The 22,044-nt window shown below is 32.5% G+C and overlaps 1 protein-coding gene across 2 annotated transcripts in view; it reads right to left on the minus strand.

Annotated features, from left to right (window-relative positions):
• LOC129231284 (X-ray repair cross-complementing protein 5-like) overlaps positions 1 to 17,324 on the minus strand; it is a 96,406-nt gene extending 79,082 nt beyond the window's left edge. For both annotated transcript variants that reach the window (XM_054865571.1, XM_054865572.1), the window contains exons 1-3: positions 17,254 to 17,324; positions 9,887 to 9,994; positions 3,405 to 3,591 (exon numbers count right to left, since the gene is read on the minus strand). In XM_054865571.1, coding sequence (XP_054721546.1) covers positions 3,405 to 3,591; positions 9,887 to 9,994; positions 17,254 to 17,268 — 310 coding nt within the window. In that variant the 5' untranslated portion in view covers positions 17,269 to 17,324. The remainder of the gene's footprint in view (positions 1 to 3,404; positions 3,592 to 9,886; positions 9,995 to 17,253) is intronic.
• Between the last annotated feature and the right edge of the window lie 4,720 nt (positions 17,325 to 22,044).

Consider the following 22,044-nt stretch of genomic DNA (forward strand, 5'->3'; position numbering starts at 1 on the left):
TTCGATTATCTTACGGAAAGGGGAGAGGGTTAAGGAGCTCTGATCCGATACTAAAAAACTGTTCCAAATTATTCAGTAAGTTACCGTCCTATAGCCAGAGCTAAGACAGAAATACATGAAATACACCGCCAGCCAGTGTATTTCATGTATTTCTGCCTTAGCCCTGGCTATAGGGCGGTAACTTATTGAATATACCTGCCTTGCCTTCAATATTCGAGTTAAACCAAGCCATTGCTTTCGTCATTTGTCTGGTCATTGCTAATTCTGTATTAGCTACCAGTTTGTTTGGCACTCTTGGCTTCCTTAAGAGGTTTTCCACCTCCGTCACTCCTATGCTGGGCTGAATTTGAACTGTTGTATGTCTACTCTGTAACATTTGTATTAATGATGAAAAAAAAGTTTCCTCTTGAAATTTTGAAGATTGAGTAAGTTTTAAAATCATTTTATGCTTGTTTTGTAATTTTAACTTTTCTTTAAGGTAAGAACAATTTTTTGAGGAAATTTTGTCCACACTGATGCACAAAATTTACATAACTAATTAACCATAAACCAAAAACTATAATGTATTTTCGTGAGAAGAACCCTTACTGGAAATTTACTAGAAACAGCTGTTACTTGCAGGAGGAGATGAGTTTTAAGAGGACTCTGGACCTTCATTGGGGATTGATAAAGAAGTTGGGTACAGAAACTATTCCTGGTCATCACTTTTATACTTGTGGTTTTATTGGGTCCCCAAAGTATTGTTGCATCAAGGTATTACTGAGTATATGTATACATAGATACATACAGTAAAGCACTGTTTATAACTTGTCCACAGGACTGCTGAAAATGGATGCATAAATGAAGAAATGGATAACTGATTTTAAAACAATCACTATTGATTCTCAAATTTTTTTCTACTGAAATAAAATTATGAAAATGGAATGTCTTTCCAGGTTTTGAGGAGAGTACTAGTTTGTTTAATATTACAACAATGTATTTCTCCAGATAAGTTTAAATTTTTCATTTTTACAAGTTCTGGACTATCCTTGGGTTTTTTCCGTTTTTCAGACAAATTTTTGAAGTGGAAATTTGAATGCGCATTTTTTTTTTTTTTTTGCCAATTCAACTTTTGTTGATCTTGCACTTTTCTCAAATTCTTTTATTAATTTAAATTTTATCTTCCAATAAGGGTGCTTTACATCTAGATTTTTAGCAAGCAGACAAAACAGAGGTATAGAGTAATGTTGTTGCTATAAGACAGGACTTAGAAGATGCATTGGATTAATGAGTCTTATGATTCCCTCTCCAACCTCCAGCATTGTGCATCCATTGCATTTGCATTGTGGGAAAAGTTTTCCAAAAGGATCAGGATGAACAAAGAAAAAATAAGTGGAAAAGAAAATTTTTAACTTACATAAAGAAGGAAAGTTATGTATAACCAAACTTTGCATTATACAAACAAAATACCTCAGCATTACAGTTGCTACAAAAGAATTGGGTCTAGGATAAAAACACTAATGTAAACAATGTATTGTAAATGATGTATAAATGGTGCTTTACTGTATATACACACATGTAAGACTGTTATGAAATGCCTGAATGTTAGAAAAAGAATAACGGTGTGGGGGGGGAGGCAAAAGGGGCATGCAAAACTTCAAAAATTTTAAAACACAAACACACCAAAAAATTAACATTTATGAGTTAGTTTTATTAAAAGTATTCGCAGAATGTGGTAAAAATTAGTACACTAAAAGGATAATGTTTTGTTTTGAGAGTTAGTTAATATTAAACAGAATAATTATAACAATAATTAGTCAATACAACTAACAAGCAAACTAACAACAAATTAAGCAACATGAGCAGACCCACCATTCAAAAATTTTCCAGAAGGGAAAGGATATACACATAAATTATAAAACATCTTCAGGTAAGTAAAACATTTTCAGTTTGTAATTTAAAATTGATAGTTTAAAAATTCATCAGAGTTAAAATGTAGATTTCTGTTCAGTCATTGTAAGTGTAAAGTGCTTATGACATTGAGTTCAACTTTTTTTTTTTTTTAATATTCATGAAAAAAAGAAAAAAATCATATGCATAAAAATGAGTTCATTTGTTAAGTAACTATATTATTGGATTTACTACTGTCTCTAGAGATTGGAAAAACTGTTGGCATGTGGCCATTTCTAGATGTATTTTACTATATGACTACTTCATGTGATCAAATATTACATTTTTACTTTTATAAATCTACAGACATATTACATATATACAGACAAACATTTATTTCCTAATTTTAACATCATAAAAAATTACATACCTGAAACTTAAAGAAAATATTTAATCTTGCTACTTCAGTATTTAGGCAAAACTACATACAAAACAAAAACTGACACTAGTCTGACAAGAACAGTAAAGTCTTGATACTACCAGTGTGAGAATCTCGCTATTATAAGTGATTTGTGAGCCACCATCGTTAAGCTAATTTTAAAAATGAAAAGTTATGTCTACGAATGAGTTTAAAATTCTGTTTTCACTATTGAAAAATGTGAGATTAAGCAAAAATTGTATTCTATACACAATAATCTGCACAAGAAGATTAAAAGATTTTATGCATTTGATATTAAGCTATATGCTTTAATGATGAGAAAGTTTATTATTCTTTAAACACTTCTGCACTAGAAACGGCTGTTTTCCACTATGTACAGAGTTATATAATTCAATCCAATATTTGTTATTAAAAAAATTTATTATTTAAGCAAGAGCGCCCATCTCCCTATATCCTATCTACCCTTAATATCACAAAGATCCCCCTCCTCCCAAAAAAAGAGAGAAACACCCCCAATAACAACTCCTCCCCTAAAAATTTCAATGGTGCAGTCAACGGCAAGACCCCCCCCCCCAAACTCAGCTCAGATAAGACATATATTTGAATGAAAACCATAAAAAAATAGGGAGGTGCCCTCACAAAGAAGACTCCCTAACAGGGTCTATTTAGGGATCATGGGAATCTAGATGAAATTAAGAATCCTCCTGCAAAAACGTTTTATCCCCACTACTCTCAACAAGATAAAACTTTTATAATAGAATATTATTTCATGACAAAGATTTTAAAAAAAGAAATCATGATTTTCAAGTATATCTCCTCATACATTAAAAATTAAAGACACACACAATGATTAAACAATATTTCTTTGAGAATCATTAAAAAGCAATCTTTGGGTATACTTATAAGATTATTAAGATTAGTAGCAAAAGTCGAAGATTTTGGTTCAATAGTTGTATCAATTCCATCGCAGGAAAAAGCAAATAGAATATAAGCTATACAAGTCATTGATAAAAATATTTTCGCAATGAAAGATAAAATAAACATATACATGTAATTTTAGCAGAGCAATTGAATTTCTTATCTCATCAAAGGATACAATCAGCAGATATGGTAGTGCCCTTAATTTTATTGACAAACTCTAAAAGTTCCCAGCTAGCAGGTTTTAACTCTTGACACACTTCAACATTTTGATATTGACTCTTCCTTTTATCAGCTAAATTATTTTTTGTGTCTTGAGATCCAAATAATATCAGTGCAATTTCATCTTTTGATTCAGAGAAGATCTGCAACATAAAAGTGAACAGATTTAATTTTTTCCAATATTACATACCTCAACAACAAACAAAATACTTCAAGAGTACTGTCATAAAAATTAAGCGCTAGAATTATTGTGGTTTTTGTGAATCTAAATATATGGCGGGGGTCAATTTGACCCTCTGAGAAGAAATTTGTATAGCTCCCTACATAATGTTATATATTTGTAAAACTTATATTTTAAATGCATATAAGTACAGTTTATTTAAGGAATGCAAAGATTTTAAGGATGTATAATGAAGATTATTAACATCCTTAAATAATCAATAATCATCAATAGATCTATTAACAATAGATCTATTTCAAACAAATCTAAAGAAGTTCTTCTGCCCTTATATAGAAGTTTGGTAAGACCCCATTTGGAGTATGCTGTTCAGTTTTGGTTTCCTTATCTTAAGAAAGATATTAATGTATTGGAAAGGGTTCAAAGGCATGCTACAAGGCTAATAAATGGACTTTCCCACTTAGATTATGATTTCAGGCTTAGAAGGCTAAAAATGTACAGTCTTGAGCAGAGAAGAGACCGAGGGGACATGATTCAGTTGTTTAAATTTAATAAAATGAAAGATGTTACGGGGCTGAAGTTTAGCACTGAAAACAGGACAAGGGGTCATTGTTTTAAGCTATTTAAATCTCAGGCTAACATGGATATTAGGAAAAATTATTATTTTGGCAGGGTAGTGGAACCTTGGAACAGCTTACCGGAAGAGGTCGTAATAAGCAAGGGAGTAGATAGTTTTAAGAAGGCCCTTGAACTTCACTGGGGATTGTAAATTGACTAGGACTAGTCTAGCTGGGCCCAGAGCCTGTTGCTGGGCGTCACTTTTGTATTTGTATAAGTATTTTAAAAACGCTTAAAATACCTTAAAAATAACAAGCGTTTTTTCAGTTGCATTTCAGAAACTAGTGGCTAATGCTCCATTTTATGCACAAAAACATCATGAATGCCTTGAATGATATGTTCCAAGAGGCATTTTTGAGTTTGTTCCATTTCAACATCAGTAAATGCATTTGCTTTCTTTTTTTCTCAAAGGAGTAAAAATCACACAAGTCTCCACTTCTAGGCATAGCCCTTTAGTTTGAGTTCAAAAAAAAAAAAAAATCTTGAAAACTTTACAGGGTTCATAACCCTTCAGGGAGAAAAAAATTCAATTAATTTTCAAGTACTTTTTAAGAAAAGAAAATGTTTTTCAAGGCAATATCGTAAACTCATACTAAAAATATTGTATGCAGATTTCATTTAATGCAAACATATAAATAGGCAATATAAAAAGTATAGGAAATCAAAATTTTATTTTTTACGACGAGACACTTTGATAAAAGATCTACTGTGTTAAAAGTTTATCTGAAAGTGTCTGAAAAGCTCAGTCAAAAAGAGGAGCAGATCACATGAGGTTCAGTTTTACAATCTTCATATTCAAAACAGTATATTTTCAAGAATCAGCAAACTATCACTTAAAAAAAACCTTTCACATGAGTACTTTTAACTTTTATGGGAAGAAACCAAAATACCTAAGTTCAGTGGCATAGCTAGAAAGGAGGTTTTTAATATAGGTTAATAATTACACAAAACAAATATTTAATTTTTTATTTATAAAAAAAAATAACAAAACAAGCTAGTTTGATGTAACATGCGTCAAAATAATTTCTAATTGCTAAAAACATAAAAATATTTACAAGATGCAAAAGGATTGAAATCACAAACAAGGGAAGCAAATTTTCGTGAACCAAGTTCAATGTTGGCATGTTTGAAAGAGTGAGTAAAAATTTTCTGAAGACAGTGTGAAATTTTCGGAAACTATGAGGAAACTCCATTTCAACATCAGTAAATGTATTTGCTTTCTCTTTTTCTCAGAGGGGTCAAAATGACACAAGTCCCCACTTCTAGGAACAGGCCTTTAGTTTGGGTTTAAAAAAATAATAATAATTTTCTTGAAAACTTTACAGAGTTCATAACCCTTCAGGGAGAAAACAATTCAATTAATTTTCAAGTACTTTTCAAGAACAGAAAATGTTTGTCAAGGCAATATCGTAAATTTGTACTAAAAATATTGTATGCAGATTTCATTTAACCCAGGAGAACTATAAGACGTGCAGGGGTCATTGAATGACCCCAGATCTAAATCTAGTTCTATATTAATAGAAACATTATTTATCCACTTGTTTACTGTTGAAACCATAACGTTGCATTTTTTCAGACATAAACATTTACTTTTAGACGCATGTAGAATTGATAAATTGGCTTTATATCACTCTTATAATGAAAGCATTTCTACGTTTGTTCTCTAAACACGTTCATAGACACACTGCAGATAATAACGCTTTATGTGAGTTTGACAAGCTATAAAATAATACTGGTACTTTTGATGCAGAAGATGTAGAATTAATGCTAAAAAAGTTTCGTTTTTTATTAAAACTAAATTTTTAAAAAATCGTTATGTTCAAGACAATCTCAACTCGATTTAATATTCTTTAAAACCAGCTTTTGCAAATGACTTGCAAATTATTGAAAGAATCTCCACCCTCTTTCATTTCTGTATCATATCCACTAAAATTGTCTTGATTTAAGAAATTATCTTCTGAAAAAACATGACCATAATTTTCTTCATTGATTAAAAAAAAAACACTTGAGTTAATTTTAGCAAAAGAAATAAGGTAAATGACCTATTTCTTTTTTTTGTGTGTGTGTAGATTTGGCATTGCTATACACATGAAAAAATCAATGTAGAACTTATTGAAACAAACTAATTGCGTAAAAATTTTTGGTCTGTGGAACGAATAGTATGGGATGTGTGGGTAACCGACCCCCAGTAACCGACTAAAAAAGTATAAGTACACTAAAACTCGACTAAATCCCACCCACCCCCCTCTTGTAAAACTGTGAAACTCTTCATATATGCATACAAAAATCCTTGGGAAAAAAAAACATTTTAAAAGTTTTCTTTTTTTTTTTTCTTTTTAAATAATTTTTCAGTTTTTAAAATGTGTTGTCAGTCCAAAATTTTTGGAAATTTCGGATCACAAACATCTCTGCATGTTTCCCATAAAATATTTCTTTCTTTTTTAAACTAAAATTTAACATAAAATATGCTAATCCAAGTTTGCATATGTGAAAATAACTTTAATAAGCCAAATGTTTAAATATTTTGTCGACATGTTTCCCACAAAATAAATTTATTTAGTTTTTATTAAAATTAAATAAAAAATATGTTAAGTAAGGTAGCATAAGAGAAAATAACATTTGATTACACAAAATATTTAAATGTTTGCAGGATGCAAAAAGATTGAAATTTCAAACATAAGAAGCAGTTTTCCCTGAACTCCGAAGTAAGATCAATGTTGTCATGGTTTCTAAAATAATTCCTTTATTAATTATTGAAATTAAACACAAAACTAAGCTAATCTAAGGTAACATATGTGAAATATTTACAAAAAGCAAAAGGATTGAAATCTCAAACCTCCCTCCTGCAAACATCGCCCAAGATAATCTATAATTGCGTTTTTGGAGCCCAGTCCTCCCATCATCTGCAACAATATTACACCTTTTTCTATGCAGGTGTTCGTATTACTAATTCTTTTTCTCCACATTCGTAAAGGTAATTCTCCTAAATTGAGTCCTCGAATTCAAGTGATGATTCTTTCCTAAAACTAAAAGCTGAATCTGCTTTGTCTTTTACATTTGAAAAAGAAAAGGGGGGGGGGGGGGTTCCAAATGATATTATCAATTCTTTATGTTTATTTTGATATATTTGGCTTTTAAAGCCAAATTAAATCCCTGATTTCATTCATCTTGCAAAGTCACAAATGCTAATTCAATGATTGTAACATATTTTCCGATCTTAGAAACATGCATGCCTTACGCCATGAAGTGACTAAGTTCCTTTTTCATTTGATTGGTTGCAGGGCCCGATTAAGCTATCAGGGGGGTCCTAGGCCATATGCTTTTTCGGGGGCCCCTTTGAAGTCAACCTTTACAATTTTAGCCATTGGCGAAAACAGTTTCAGCTTTTGGCTTTTAAAAAGTAGCAATTTGGGGGGCCCTAAAAAGTGGGGGCCCTGGGCCATGGCCTAGTTAGCCTATTCAGTTATCTGGCTCTGATTGGCTGCCGTTCTAACATCGGGAAATGCGCATCTTAAATGCATGTCTTGAAATCCATGCAAATGACTCTGGCTGACTATATATGTTGCTTCGGTAGCTCAGTTGCTCTCTCTTTTAAGGCGCAATATTTTAGTTTCTCTTGGTCAGCCAAGTCGGCTCTTACCCATCATGCTCTCGATTAAGCATTTTAAAATTGTAAACTTAGTTATCAAACCTTATGTTTAAAGTAATGGAACCGCCGATTAGATAAATAACTCTTCATTAGTCATATTACAAATTTCTCAATAATGGTTTTGCATGCTTACTAAATTATCTATGCTTCGAGAGAACTTGTTTTCCAATCTCATATTTCATATGTAAATAGTTCGCCAAGGATATTATTGTATTATGTCACCATGGAGGAAATAAAAAGAAATAATTTCAACCACAGGTATTGTTTTCTACAAAGGACTCCAATTACACTCTGCAACTCAAAAGGGAACTAATTAAATTGGACATTGGTGCGATAACTTCATTTGATCTAAACTCAACGCACAATAGGGGGAGCGACGATCAACTCTTTAAGGGCCAGCTGGCCTGTAAATGCCAACACCTGTTCATGCTCTCCCATCTACCACTGGTGTTATGGAAATGTGCAACTGATTATTTACTTCCTTTATAACTATTTTACTCCTTTGAAATGTTTCAACAATTAAATAAAAGTAAATCACTTAATAACCAAAAAATTATTTAAATACAAATAATTCAAATCTGTCATGTTATAAAATTTTCTGATATTTTTAACTACAATGCTAATTTGTTAAGAAATAAAAGGGTTTAATCTTCTATTTCATTTAGAGAGTTTTTAAATGCTATTACACCTGTCCTAATGATTTTGTCAAACCCATCACAGACATTTGTCACACGCATCACACCAAATTTTCCCAGAGAATAAATATTTGATCAAAATTTAAACATTGTACTCCTATTTAGACCGACAAATATTAGAACTTTGGAAAATTTCATGTATTTCCATGGAAGAATGCATTTGCTATGGTAACATAAGCATCTTTTTTGTGACGGGTGTGACAGCGAGACCTTGTAACTTTATTTATACTAAAAATCCTGCTAAATATTTTGTTATGAAAATTAAGCATTCCAAAGGATAGACAAATGTCACAAATAGCAATACACACAAACATACATACAAAACTTTCCTGTTTTAAATAGTAATCCTGGGCGAATGAAAATATTATGTTTTCCCTAAATACAAGTTTATTATATTACATTAACTTTAGGCTCAAAAAAATAATAAAAAGTAACTTTTATGAAAATTTTCTTTATAATCTCATGAACCTCATGTTATTAGCTTTAATTTGATGTATTACTTGTAGCAATAAAACAATTTTTTAAATTTCAACCCTCATGTTCACTTTTTCATGGAATTGCCCTTAATGCATTTATTGTGGAACTTTTGCTTCAAAAATAAATTTTACATGGAATCTAACAAGAAATTACAAGAATACTATATGCACTGAGATAAAGGGAAAACAACATGGTTAAGTACAGTAGAATACCTTTATAATGCCAACCTATATAATGCAATTCTCTATAAACCGCACAACTTTTCAGAAGTAAACAATAGGTTTTTAAGTTTAAAAAATCCCTTTGTTTTGCCTTGCTATCCTAAAAATTGTTAGGAAAATTAAATTTTGAAACAGTTTTTTCATCTTTCCAGCTTAATTCAAAGCTTTTAAATGAAAATTAATATTCACAGTTGGCTCTTGAAAATGCAGCTGTTATGCAAACTATGAAGCTGGCAGAAGTGCAGGATAATTCACTTTATTTTAATTGCAAAGCATATTTCTTTGTGAATGATTAGTTGTATAATTAGTATTTTAATACTCATTGCAGATGGAACTTATTCTGAAGTGCTAATATATATATATTCTGAATATTAGTTTCAAAATTTGTGAAATGACCTATATAACGCGAAAACCTGTATAACGCAAAAGCTCTGGTCCCAAGGTGTGCGTTATAACGGTCTTCTACTGTACTAGATATTTTTCGCAAAATCACTTAATTTTGTCATAGGTAGAGCCATGAGAGTAGTACTAAAGTTTCCAACTAGAAGACATTTAAAGATTCCGTGATCCTCAGATGAAGTGTAACATGTAGGTACTTACCTTCCTCTGAATTATCATATTGATGCAGTTCTTCGCATTTTCCAAAACAGATGGTGTATCTCGAATATGCATATCCAGTCCAACATCTAAAACTATGGCAATTGCTTCCTGTTTCAAGAAATGAATATACACATTAGGGTGGCTCAAAATTGTGAAGATGAAATTTTTTTCAGTTTTACCCTTCCATTTGGTTCTATGCATTACAAAATAAGTGGGACAAAATTGAATATCATTTCAATAAAATTTAGAGGTAGCTGAAAGAAGATGAAGTTTGCATCATTGCTGAACATAAATATGATTGCTATTTCCATTATCAGAAATTAATTACAATATAAAATTGCTATTTTATGTACTGTTTCAACACTAGCCAGAAAATGTGTTCTTAGATACAAATTTTTAGTTAATATTGCAGTTTGAGCAATTTCGTAAAATTCTTTGTAAGTTCACAAAGTGTTGTGCTTTGACCAAAGGAACATCAATAGTGGCAAAAGGAATAGCACTTGTTTTACGGGTACAAAAAGAAATGAAGAAATTCTGGAATATCAAAACCACACTACGGAATTTATTATTGGTGTCATTTTTAATTAATGCATAGGGTTCTCTTCTGTACCAAAAGTACTTCTGTAAACGATTGCAGATTTACCGGTGAGCCCAATAGCAGAAACTGAGAGATGCAAGATGTGCGCTGCAGATTTTTCAGCGGCCTGCAGATAATTTTACCAAAGAACAAAAAGAAACAAAGAAAAAATAAATAAATAAAAGAAAAAAGAAAAGAAATACAACTTGTAAAACATTGTTTTTTGACCGGAAAGGCGATGGATGCTTCAGCATTTCAGCTAGAAACATAGTCACCATATTTGGTCATTCACAAAACTGAAGTAGATAAGATGTTTAACTGCCAAAGTTTTCAAAAATGAAGCAGAATTGGATGTTTTATTTAATTGCAAAACAAATGAAAATAACTTAAAATGTGCAGCAATTTTTTTTTTTTTTTTGATTTCTTGATAAATTTTATATTTAAAATTTCACCTTATCCTCATTGCTTTGGATGCAAAAGTGCAGAAAACTTTTCAACTAAAGTGTAGTTTTATGAGGATTGTTATTTTAAAATTATTTTTTTGCTACAAATTCAAAAATTTATGTCTTACTTTTTGGTGTAGTTGCCATGTTTCGTCATTCCCAAGACAGTGGTACATAAGAGGGTCATTCCATGTCAAGTGACCCAAATTTTGTGAAACTTTTTCACTCACATTTTAGTATTTCTTTGAAATTTGGCTCATTGATTGCACCCTTCAAGGTAACCAAAAGTCCAAATTTTTAGATTTTTATCTCTTTTATTTTTCTATTTATGAGACTGATCTTTAGAAAAACCCTCTTTTTTTCATGGATGCTTGAACATAAACTGGATGAGAGCTCAGCACCAAATACAGATAGAAAGATTTGGTAAAAAGGATTTTAAAGTATATTAGTTGATGTTTAATATAATATGCAACATGACAAATTTTGTAAAAATTTCAATTTTTGAAATTTAAATTTCTCAAAAAACATATAATGATTTTTTTTTAATTCCCAAAAAAAATTTTGTATTTTATTTTCCTTTGTGCAAAATTTCAAGTTGGGATCTCAATGGGATCATATTTTTATGAATTTTTTAACAAAATTTGATTAAAGAAATAATGATACTTTTTCAGATTCTATTTAGTTAAATACGACTGCTGATGGTCAAATTAGTAGTAAGTAGACATGACTATGCTTGAAATGAACTAGCATGAACAGGGGCGTAGCTAAGGGGGGGGGGGGTTGGGGGACAAACCCCCCCCCCCCCCCCCGAAAAGTTAGTCTTAAAAAAAAGAGAAAAAGAAGAGAGAAGTGAAATAAAAAAAAAGAAGAAAAGGAAAAAATTCCAAGCGATTATACATATATATATATATATATATATATATATATATATATATATATTATATATATATATATATATATATATATATATATATATATATATATATATATATATATATATATATATATATATATATATATATATTATATATATATATATATATATATATATATATATATATATATATATATTATATATATATATATATATTATATATATATATATATATATATATATATAAAAGAAGTAACCCCCCCCCCCCCCCCCCGAAAGTCGGGTCTAGCTACGCCACTGAGCATGAACTTCTAGGCGGCAATCTGAAAAATATCGCTAAATTTCTTAAGTCAAATTTTATTCAAAAATTCATAAAAATATGATCCCATTGAAATCCCAACTTGAAATTTTGCACAAATAAAGATAAAACACACAAATTTTTTGGGAAATTAAAAAAAAAATCCTTATATGTTTTCTGAGAAATTTAAATTTTAAATTTCAATTTTTAAAAAAGAAAATTTTTACAGAATTATTCATGTTGCACCTCATATTAAGCAGCAACTAATGTACTTTAAAATGCTTTTTACCAAATCTTTTTATCTATATTTGGTGCTGAGTTATTGCTCATTTTATGTTCAAGCATCCAGGGTTCGAAAATATCGAATCTTCGAATATCATATTTTCCAAAATATCAAAAATATCTGATATTTTGATACATATCCGATATTTTCAATCAGCACAAATTCAAGTCTTCAAAATAGTAAATGAATCCTCAAATCACTTTTTATTTCCCTATATTGTTATTACAATATATTGACTTAAAATTCAAGCTTCTTTCATTATTTACGTCTAATATTTCATTTAAAATTTTTATCAATTTTAATGGCATTAATTTAGCATTAGCTGTTGTACTCATTTTTCTTTTGTTAGCTGCTTTTACACAGTTATATGATTCAGGAATAAAAAGTATGCATTAGTCCGTGCACAGTCATAAAACATTTTCTTTTTTTTTGCACCAAAATTTAATATTTAAATAGGCAATTTTAATATGAAATAAAATTGTTACATTACTAATAATTATATGAATATAAAATAAAAAAGGAATATAATATTACTTTGTTGTATTAATGATGTATAAATACATCATAAAAATATGGTACACAACTTTTTGGTTATTTTTAATAACAAATGAACAATATTACTATGATTAATGTATTTTTTACATTGAAAATGCCGTAGTTGAAAAAGTAAATATCAAAATATCATGATATTTTCAAAATAAATATCAGATATATATCATGATATATATCGACTGATATATACCGGCGAACCCTGCAAGTATCCATGAAAAAAAAAGGGTTTTTCTAAAAATCAGTCACATAAATCAAAAAATAAAAGAGATAAAAATTAAAAAATTTGGACTTTTGATTACCTTAAAGGGTATAATCGATAAGCTAAATTTCAAAGAAATACAAAAATGTGATGAAAAAACTTCGGATCACTTGACATGTAATGATCCAAGACTCTTTAAGTGCCTACTGCCTACGTTTTCATAACCATTATTATAATGCAAACTGTTGAAAATTATGCAAAATGTGCCTTTTTTTGGATAATTCTTAGTTATTGTCTTTAAAAATGCAAAATTTTATCTTTAGAATATTGTCTTATCATCCTTGCTTTAGAGGCTAATGTACTAAAAATTTGACTATTTCATCTAAATTGTAAATTCTTAAAAAATTTTAATTTATTACTACTTTTACGTAACAAATTCAAAAGTCTATTTATTATCATGAATTTTTCGCGTAGACACCATGTTTGGTCATTCGCAAGATAGAAATAGACGAGACTATTACTTGCCTAAGTTTCTAAAAACAGAATTGGATGTTTACCTGAATACAAACTATTGAAGATAACATAAAATGTACAATAAATCTTTTTTTTTTTTCTTTTTTTTTTTTTTTTTTTTAAATTATTTTCATGAAAAATGTGAATTATTATCTGCACAATTGTATTTGATCCTCATTGCTTTGGAAGCTTTGCCGTAAACTAAAACATTCATCTAAAATGCAGTTTCCTGCCAACTTCTCATTTACTAATTTATTTTTTCATTTTTTGAAGAAAACAAATCGAAAACCTATTTTTACTTAAATTTTCCATATTTAAATAAATATGTACTGAATAATTATTTTTCATAGTGCACAGAGTTCCTAAGTTTTTTGGGTCTAGTGGCCACTGGCCACTTGGAAAATTTCTGAGTTTTGACCTTTACAAGGGACTTCTGCATTTTATGAAAACTTAAAAATAGAACTAATAATAATGCTGTAGATTTTTTTCAACTGCCCAAAATAGTGTCGCAGACTGGCTAGAAAGTTTCTGCTACTGGGTCTGAATGGAGGTAGTATAAGTTTTGAAAACTTTATAGGGGGAGGGGATGCGGAGACCAAACTGACGAAGGGGGCCACATTAATCTTCGGCGGCCTTGTTAATTTTCCGTTTTACCATAATTCAAAATTAAATATTAAATAACTGTAAGAATGCAGATAATATCTTGAAATTTCAAACACTCACCTATCACAAAGAGCTATGGAAGATTATACATTTTCAAGTCGGTATTTTAATTTCTCTGTAGTTTTAAGTCCCATATTTTCTTTTCAAATGATATGTCGGGCAGATAGAAATCTAAATATCGTTATCGCGTTAGTAGATATATCGATATATGAAGGTATATCGCCCAGTAATAATAGAAACATAACAGGTATATACAAGGGTGATTGTGAGTTCATCAAAAAATACCTGAAAGTTTCAAAGCGAGAATGGGGGGTGGGGGTAATCTTTGGCCCCTATTACTTAAGTGCACCTTTGCCATAGTTTTAAATAGTTCGGAGTCAAAATATTGCGTGCACAATTAATTAAATTTTTAATGGATTAAAGGTTCTTTTGAGCTGGTGTTATACAAATTATCTTGACATTTGTCCATCTTAAGGAATAGTTGTCCATCTTAAGGCTCTTGTAAGTATATTTGATGAGTATTATATAATTTAAAATAAATTGCGGAGGTAGGGAGACAAAAGCATAGCGAAAAAAGAACATAATTCCGGTATTTTCAGACATGAAAATACCGGAATTACGTCCGAAAATACCGGAAATTCGATAAAATACCGAACCACAATCACCCCTGTATATAGTAGTCAGACATTGCTATAAGGTCACTCTTTGAAACTTAGTGAAAGTGACCTGTATCCTTATAACCAAATCATACGTTTTTTAACAATTAGCACGTATATAAATAGCAAAATTTTTTGTTAAATCTATGCTCCAAATTATTAGTTTATGAAGTTTTAGCTTTTTAGCAAATGTCTTAGCAGTTTATTAAAGGTCGAAGAATTTGTCAAATCCAAAAAAAAAATTTATCAACTTTTAGGGTTTTTGACAACTAAATGTAGCCTTTAGAGCAGCCTCGAGAAACAATACTTGAAAATAGGGGCTTTTGAGGCCCCTGAGAGACCTAAATATGACATATAAGAAGAGGTTAAAAAATTACTAAACACAAAATTATTAGTGCTCAAGTGGAAGAATCACAAACTAAAGAAAAGCAAATGAGTTTTATAGAAGTAGATGCAATCAAATTTCAGAATGCATAAAAATTGTGACTTATGGGTAAAAGCATAAGAAACAGCTAAGATCAGAAAATTTCACCAAACCTGTAAAATTTCGTGCACGCAGGTGCCCTTCGAATAACAAGGTTAATTCTTTTCGTATGGTATCAAAACCGTGTTATACGAGACTTTTTTTAAAATAACTTTTTAACTTATTTTTTACACTAATTAATCATTACATAGTAAGAAGCATGTCAACATGTATCGTGTTGTATCGAAAACGTGCGTCGCGTTATATGAAAACCGTGTTATGCAGGACTTAGAAAATGTGATTTAAGAGATGTGTTGCTATATCGAAACCAAGTTTCATAAAAACAAATTAAAAACTTCCTAGAGTTATTATCAAACATTAACAGAATGTAATTCACAAAAGTTTTTAAAACATTCAATCTTTTTAAAACATAACTTTCGTGTTACATCAAAAACATGAAGTATTAAATTCAAGTATCATACCGTGTAATGTAAACTATGTTATAATAATCACAAATTTGGTACCGTGTAATATCGAAACCGTGTTGTACAAGTAATGTGTTATACGAGGGATGCTTGTATATCCAAAATCCATGACCAATGAAAAGATTTCCTGATCTTTGAGCTTTTTTTGCGGAAAATCACGACTTTTCAATGACCATTTTTGATTGTGATCAAAATCCATGACTGTCCATGATTTTCCCTGAACTTCCAGGTGTATGGATATCCTGTGAAAGACTTTAGGTAATTTTTGGCTGGCTTCAAGGTTGACATTTTTTATAAAAGATGGACTGAAATTGGAAAAATGCTCTTTATTCCCATGAATCATCCATGGAAAATTTTCGGCAATTCTACCCCTGCATATAATTGTCCTCCCCTTCCCCAACTTTTAACTTCAATTTAGGTTCTAAATTTGTTGACTTATACACAAGTACATAGAGTCATCAAAATCAACAGATGTTAAGACTCACATTTCAGAGGGTTGTAATGATTTAAACAAACTAATAATTTTAAGAAAATGTCAAATTTGTTAAATTGTTTCATATTCGATTTTACTAGCAAAATAGAAAGCCCATGTGAAACTAAAAAAATAATTGTATTAAATAATCACTGTTATACATAGGGACAGACAAAAACTAAAATTTCATGTGCCGGGGGAAAAATAGGTGCCAGATCAATTATTTTTCAAAGTTTCAAGGAAAATTCAACGTATCATGGCTGCTGAGAGATACCAGCTCTGAATAAACTAGCCACCAAGGTATAGTTCGGCGGTCCTGCTTTTTTCAGATTCTGTTTAGTTAGACTAATTAACTAATAACATAGTAAAATGAATTAATTTTCGGTTTGAAAAGTAAAATCAAAGCTTAATACTTAAATATTTACTTGAAAAAAACAAACATTTTCAACGCAGTAGTACAACAAATAGAAACTAGCAACAAAAAAAAGATAAAAACGTTTATTCTTCAATAACACTGTATATTTTCATGAAAAACTCTGCTAGTGGTCGTCTTTTTAAATTGGAGAATATTTTCCATACTAATTTGCGCAAAGATGATCGGAAATATTTCTCAAGGCACGCGAAATAGATTTCGAATAACACCAAGAGCACTTTAAATTTCGCATCATGTCAACCCTCCTATAACAGATGTTTACAAAATGAGTAGGGATCATGTAGAAATTTCTTCTAGTAACATTTGTGTACGGAAAGAAAACGCGGGAAAAGGGCAGAAGAGAGAAATCGCTACATTTCAGCAACACAAAATACAATAGTTTCGGACGATTTCCAAAAAAATAATGATGCTAAACCGGAGAGTTAAATTGAACTAAGATTAAATTTCTCAACGTACCTTCGTTACCGCCATTGTTAAACTAAACGAAGAGTTAGGTGGCTATTTAACCAACTGATTCGTAGCCTACGAGGATCACAAGCGTCTAGGGGCAGGACAAATCTCTAATTTTAAATACTTCGTCGTTTCTCCTCATCGTCGGGTAGGGAAAACTGCAAGCGTCTAGGGGCAGGACAAATCTCTAAAAACTTCGTCCTTTCTACTCATCGCCAGGTAGGGAAAACTGGTTTCTGACTCTTGGTAGGAAAGGGGAAAAAGGGAAAATCTTCCATGAAGTGCAGAACAAATCCTTCCAAACTGCGATAGTCTGTGCTGCGACACTGCAATGGTGTGATGGAAACGATCCGCAATAGGGGGGGGGGGGGGGCTGCTGGTTGTGATGGGAGTGCTTGTCTTCCCTTTTATTAAATGGGCAACCATTCGTTAGTTATGTAAGAAGTCCAATTGGCTGGATTGGATTGGTCTTAAAGTCCCTTCTTTTTTTTTTGGATTTTTTTCTCTCCCCTTTTCCCCCTTTTTAGGTATTCAATATATATATAATAAAAGATAGATATTTAGATAGACAAGAAGGGGGTAGCTGCCGCCCCCTCCCCCCCCCCCAAAAAAAAATGAAAAAGAATTCGCTTAAAAACACACCCTAAAAAAATTGATGACCATTGGAGAGCTCGTATGGTGGGGAGCGGGAGCATTCGTCCTCTCACTTTTTAAATAAAAAAATCCTTAATTGACATACAAAAATGATTTTTTACTGGGTGGATTGATTATTTTTAGTTAAAAGTTCGAAATAAAAACTTTTTTATATCATTTCATAAAAATGGAACTTTCAATTTTAAGGGGTCTACAGATGTACATCTCTCCCAAGACAGCTGGCGCACTTAGCCCCCCCCTCCCACCCCCATAAAACACAATAATTTCCCCAGAAGAATGAGAGGCATTAAAAAGAAAAATAATACTCCTGAAAACAACCCATTAAAGATTTTAATGGTACAGCCTGCACCCGGCCTCCCCCGGTGGGCACCCCGAGAGTGTACTCTCATCATGCGCCCGAATTTGTGAGGTCATTTAATCAGTACTTTTAAAATAAGATAATCAAGACCATTATATAGTTTTAAAAAAAACTTTTAGGCGGTCGAGCCACCAAAACTTCCCATATTTCATTCGATTCTCCCTCCCACTCTTTTTGCTCCTCCTTCTTGTAAACACCTCTGATATACATACCTACGATAAAAATTTCAATCTTGAATAAGAAATGCTTCAAAAAGTTATTACCCGTGTTTAGCATAAAACCACACCTTTTTTGCATAAAACCCCTAATATATGAAACAAGAGAGTTAGGTGTTAAAGGTTCGCCTTCAGGGGCGGACTGGTCCGTCGCGAAATTGGATTGGGAGCCGGGAACATTGGGTGCCGAGCACTTTGGGCGCCGGGAACATTGGGCCCCGAGCACTTTGGGCGCCGGGAACATTGGGCAACGAGCATTTTGGGCGCCGGGCATATTGGGTGTGGGGAACATTGGGCCCAATGTGCTTGGCGCCCAATGTTCCCGGCGTCCAAAGTCCTCGGCGCCCAATGTTCCCACAGCGCCAAAAATGCTCGGCGCTCGAAGTTTCCGGTTCCCAAAGTGCTCGGCGCCCAAAGTTCCCGGCGCCCAAAATGCTCGGCGCCCAGGCCCGCCGCCGGACCATCGGCTCGTGGGCCGATGTTCCCTCCCACCTTTTTTTTTGCGCCTTTTGTTTTCCTCCTCTCTACCCCCCCCCCCCCTCTTTTTTCATGCTCTCAAACTTGTGCGACTTTGTTTTTTCTGTTTTTTGTCCTTGAACCTGAGCGCCCTCCCTTTTTTTAGCCCTCGAAACGGTGCGGCTTAGATTTTTATTTTTTGCGCCCTCAAACCTAAGCGCGCCCTAGGTTTCCTGAACTCTCGAACCAGTGTACCGTCATATTTTGTGCCCTCAAACCAATGCATTCAATCAAACCAATGCATTCAAGCAGAGCCGGCCTTAAGCCGATTAGAGCAAAAGGGTCCAATTGGGCCCCGCGCCAGCAGGGGCCCCGCTCTAAAAAAATCTTTTTTTTTTTTTTTTTTGCTCTCGAAAATAAATTAGAAAAAAATAAATTAAAAGTTCGAATGAACTTAACTGACATAAATTATAATATTTTTTTCTAATAGTTAAACTGGGAGTATGGAGCTACTTTCAGTAGGGGAGTAGGGGGAATTTCCTGAAGCTTTTAACTTCCCTATTAAGATTAGCAAAATATATTTTCAAAACTATTAGTCTGAAATAAATTTCCGGAAGAAAATGTTAAAACATGTAGCCAGTTGAACATTTTGAAATCCATATCTAATGCCGTACCCGCTGTACCCTATTTTCCGGTAAAAAGAAAGGAACTAGTGGGGAACCAATGTACAATTTTTCTTATGATTATCGGCAATTAATACGGTAAGCAATAGCATAAAAGGATCAAGGGCCCCTGTCCTAGGGTCTTGCTATCACATGTGCAATGCGGATATTGCCCCGAGACCCCAAAAATTGCAGAAATTTCCAAAGCTATTTATTTTATTTATATACTTACTTTTATTATTTTTTAAAACTTTATACCTGTTGATATAAAAAATGCTAAAACTCAGCAGCAATGACAATTTTTCTAATATAGAATTAACACTAACGTAGGTGCAATTACGAAAAATACATGAATAATTGAACAAATAATAAAAATCAAATACTGCGTGCTTGATATGCGCAACACATCACCATAAAATTCTAAAGAACGCAAATTGCCTATAGCTTCCAGTCTTCTCCTAACGTATAGATAGCCTGAAATTTGGTTTTTAAATCTTCAATGCCAAAATATTTCTTGGGGAGCCACCAAATCCCTGCATACCTTCAAACGTCACTGAAAATGCGTTTTTAAGACTTCAATTTCAAAAAAAAAATTGGGAGGAGATTACTTGAACGCCCACCCTTACCTCAACTTTATCACAAAAAACTGACAAAAATTACAAAATTAAGTTTTGATTTTTAAAACATTTCCAAGAAGAAAGATTCATGAATTTCACAACCCTCCTCCCCTTATTCTCCCCTAACGTCTCCAAAGGTAGCCTGAAATAGTGTTTTTAAAATTTAAATTTCGAAACATTTCCGGGGAAAGGTCTTCGACCCCTTTTCCTAACTAATGAATCCTTTAATTAGCATTAAAACAATAGCTTAAAATTTCCCTTCTAGAAAATGCTACTGTGAGAAAAACCATGAACCCTTCCTTCCCAAGAATAACCTAAAATTGATTTCAGTTTCGAAAAAAATTCCGGAGGGAATCTCTTCCCGTTTCCTCTATCGTTAGCAAACAGGGTCTAAAATTGTGTTTTAACACTTCAATATCGAAAGATTTTCGAAGAGTCACTGAATTCCCTAACGTCACCAATGATAGTCTACAATTGCACCTTAGAGCCTTTGATTTTGAAAGTTTTCCCCAGAAGATAACCAATTTGCCTATTTCTTCTCCATCAAACATCACTTAACTGGGGCTAAAATTTCGGTAGGCCTCTGTCTCTCCCCCTTTCCCTTAACTTTACAAAAAATGGTTCAAATATGCGATTTCAAACGTCAGCTTTGACGACTGTTCCGTGGACCATGGGCAGTTTGTCTGACCTCTAACGCCTCCCCCCCCCCGCCTCCAACCTCACCTTCGTACCAAAACTACTTTTTTAATCTTCAATTTTGAAAAATGTCCAAGAGCTCCCCCGTTCTCTGTAACTCCGAATTACTTCTGACATCCCAAAGATTGTCTAAAATAGCTTTTTTAGAACTGGCAAATTTAGGTGCATTTTACTTTTCCGTCAAAGCTTTAATTTGTGCATATAGGCGGCTAGTAGGGGTGGGGGGGGTCTCACTTCCAAGAGTGAAGGGGTCGTCAGTTTTCAAGATCGATAGAAAAATAATTTTTTATTGGGTAGATTGATTTATTTCATGAAAATAAGAGCTAAAAATTCTAACTAAATGGACTTTTCTTTTGTTATTTCACGCTAATCGAACTTTGAATTGGAAGAGGGAAGTCTACGGTGGCCCTCCGTCCCGATTTTGGAGGTCATATTTCACATTTCATGGAGACGATTTAATCAGTCATGTTCAAATCCCATAATATAGTCCGATTTTACGAAAAAAGAAAGAATAAATCACAATATCAGGATAAGAATTAAGCAGGACGGATAATTGCAGCTGTTTTGAATCCTTTAACTGACTCGAAAAAATCTACGGCACTTCTCAAATTTGTACAATCGTTCTGTAAAGGGCCCCATCAGAATTCTCCAATCGGGCCCCGCATGTGCTAAGGCAGGCTCTGCATTCAAGGTTTTTTTTTTTTTTTTTTTTTTTTTTTTGACCTTGATTCTAAACGCCTTTGGGTTTTTTTTTTTTTTTTTTTTTGTACCTCAAGCCTGTGAGAGTGTTTTTTTTTCCCGCGCTCTCAAACCTGAGCAACATCGGTTTTTTCGTGTCCTAAAATCTGGGCCCCTTTTTTTTTTTTTTTGCCCTCGAAAATTTTCATCTTTCTTTTGTTTTATTTATACCCTGCAAAATTTTCATTTTATTTTGTTTTATTTGTTCCCTCAAAATTAATTGTGCCCCTTCTTTTTTTTTTTGAGCAATCACGATTGCTTATTGTTCTCACTTGACCATCCTTGGCGTTGCGGTTCCATTTTCAGCTTGGACCCAGGGACCTCTGCAGCACCACCGACCACGGCCTCTGCAGGTGCGTCGGAATCCGCTTTTCCTGGTCGGAGGCGTCCATGCCCTGCAC

Source organism: Uloborus diversus, chromosome 10 (genome assembly GCF_026930045.1).
Source record: "Uloborus diversus isolate 005 chromosome 10, Udiv.v.3.1, whole genome shotgun sequence".
NCBI classification, from domain to species: Eukaryota; Metazoa; Arthropoda; class Arachnida; order Araneae; family Uloboridae; genus Uloborus; species Uloborus diversus.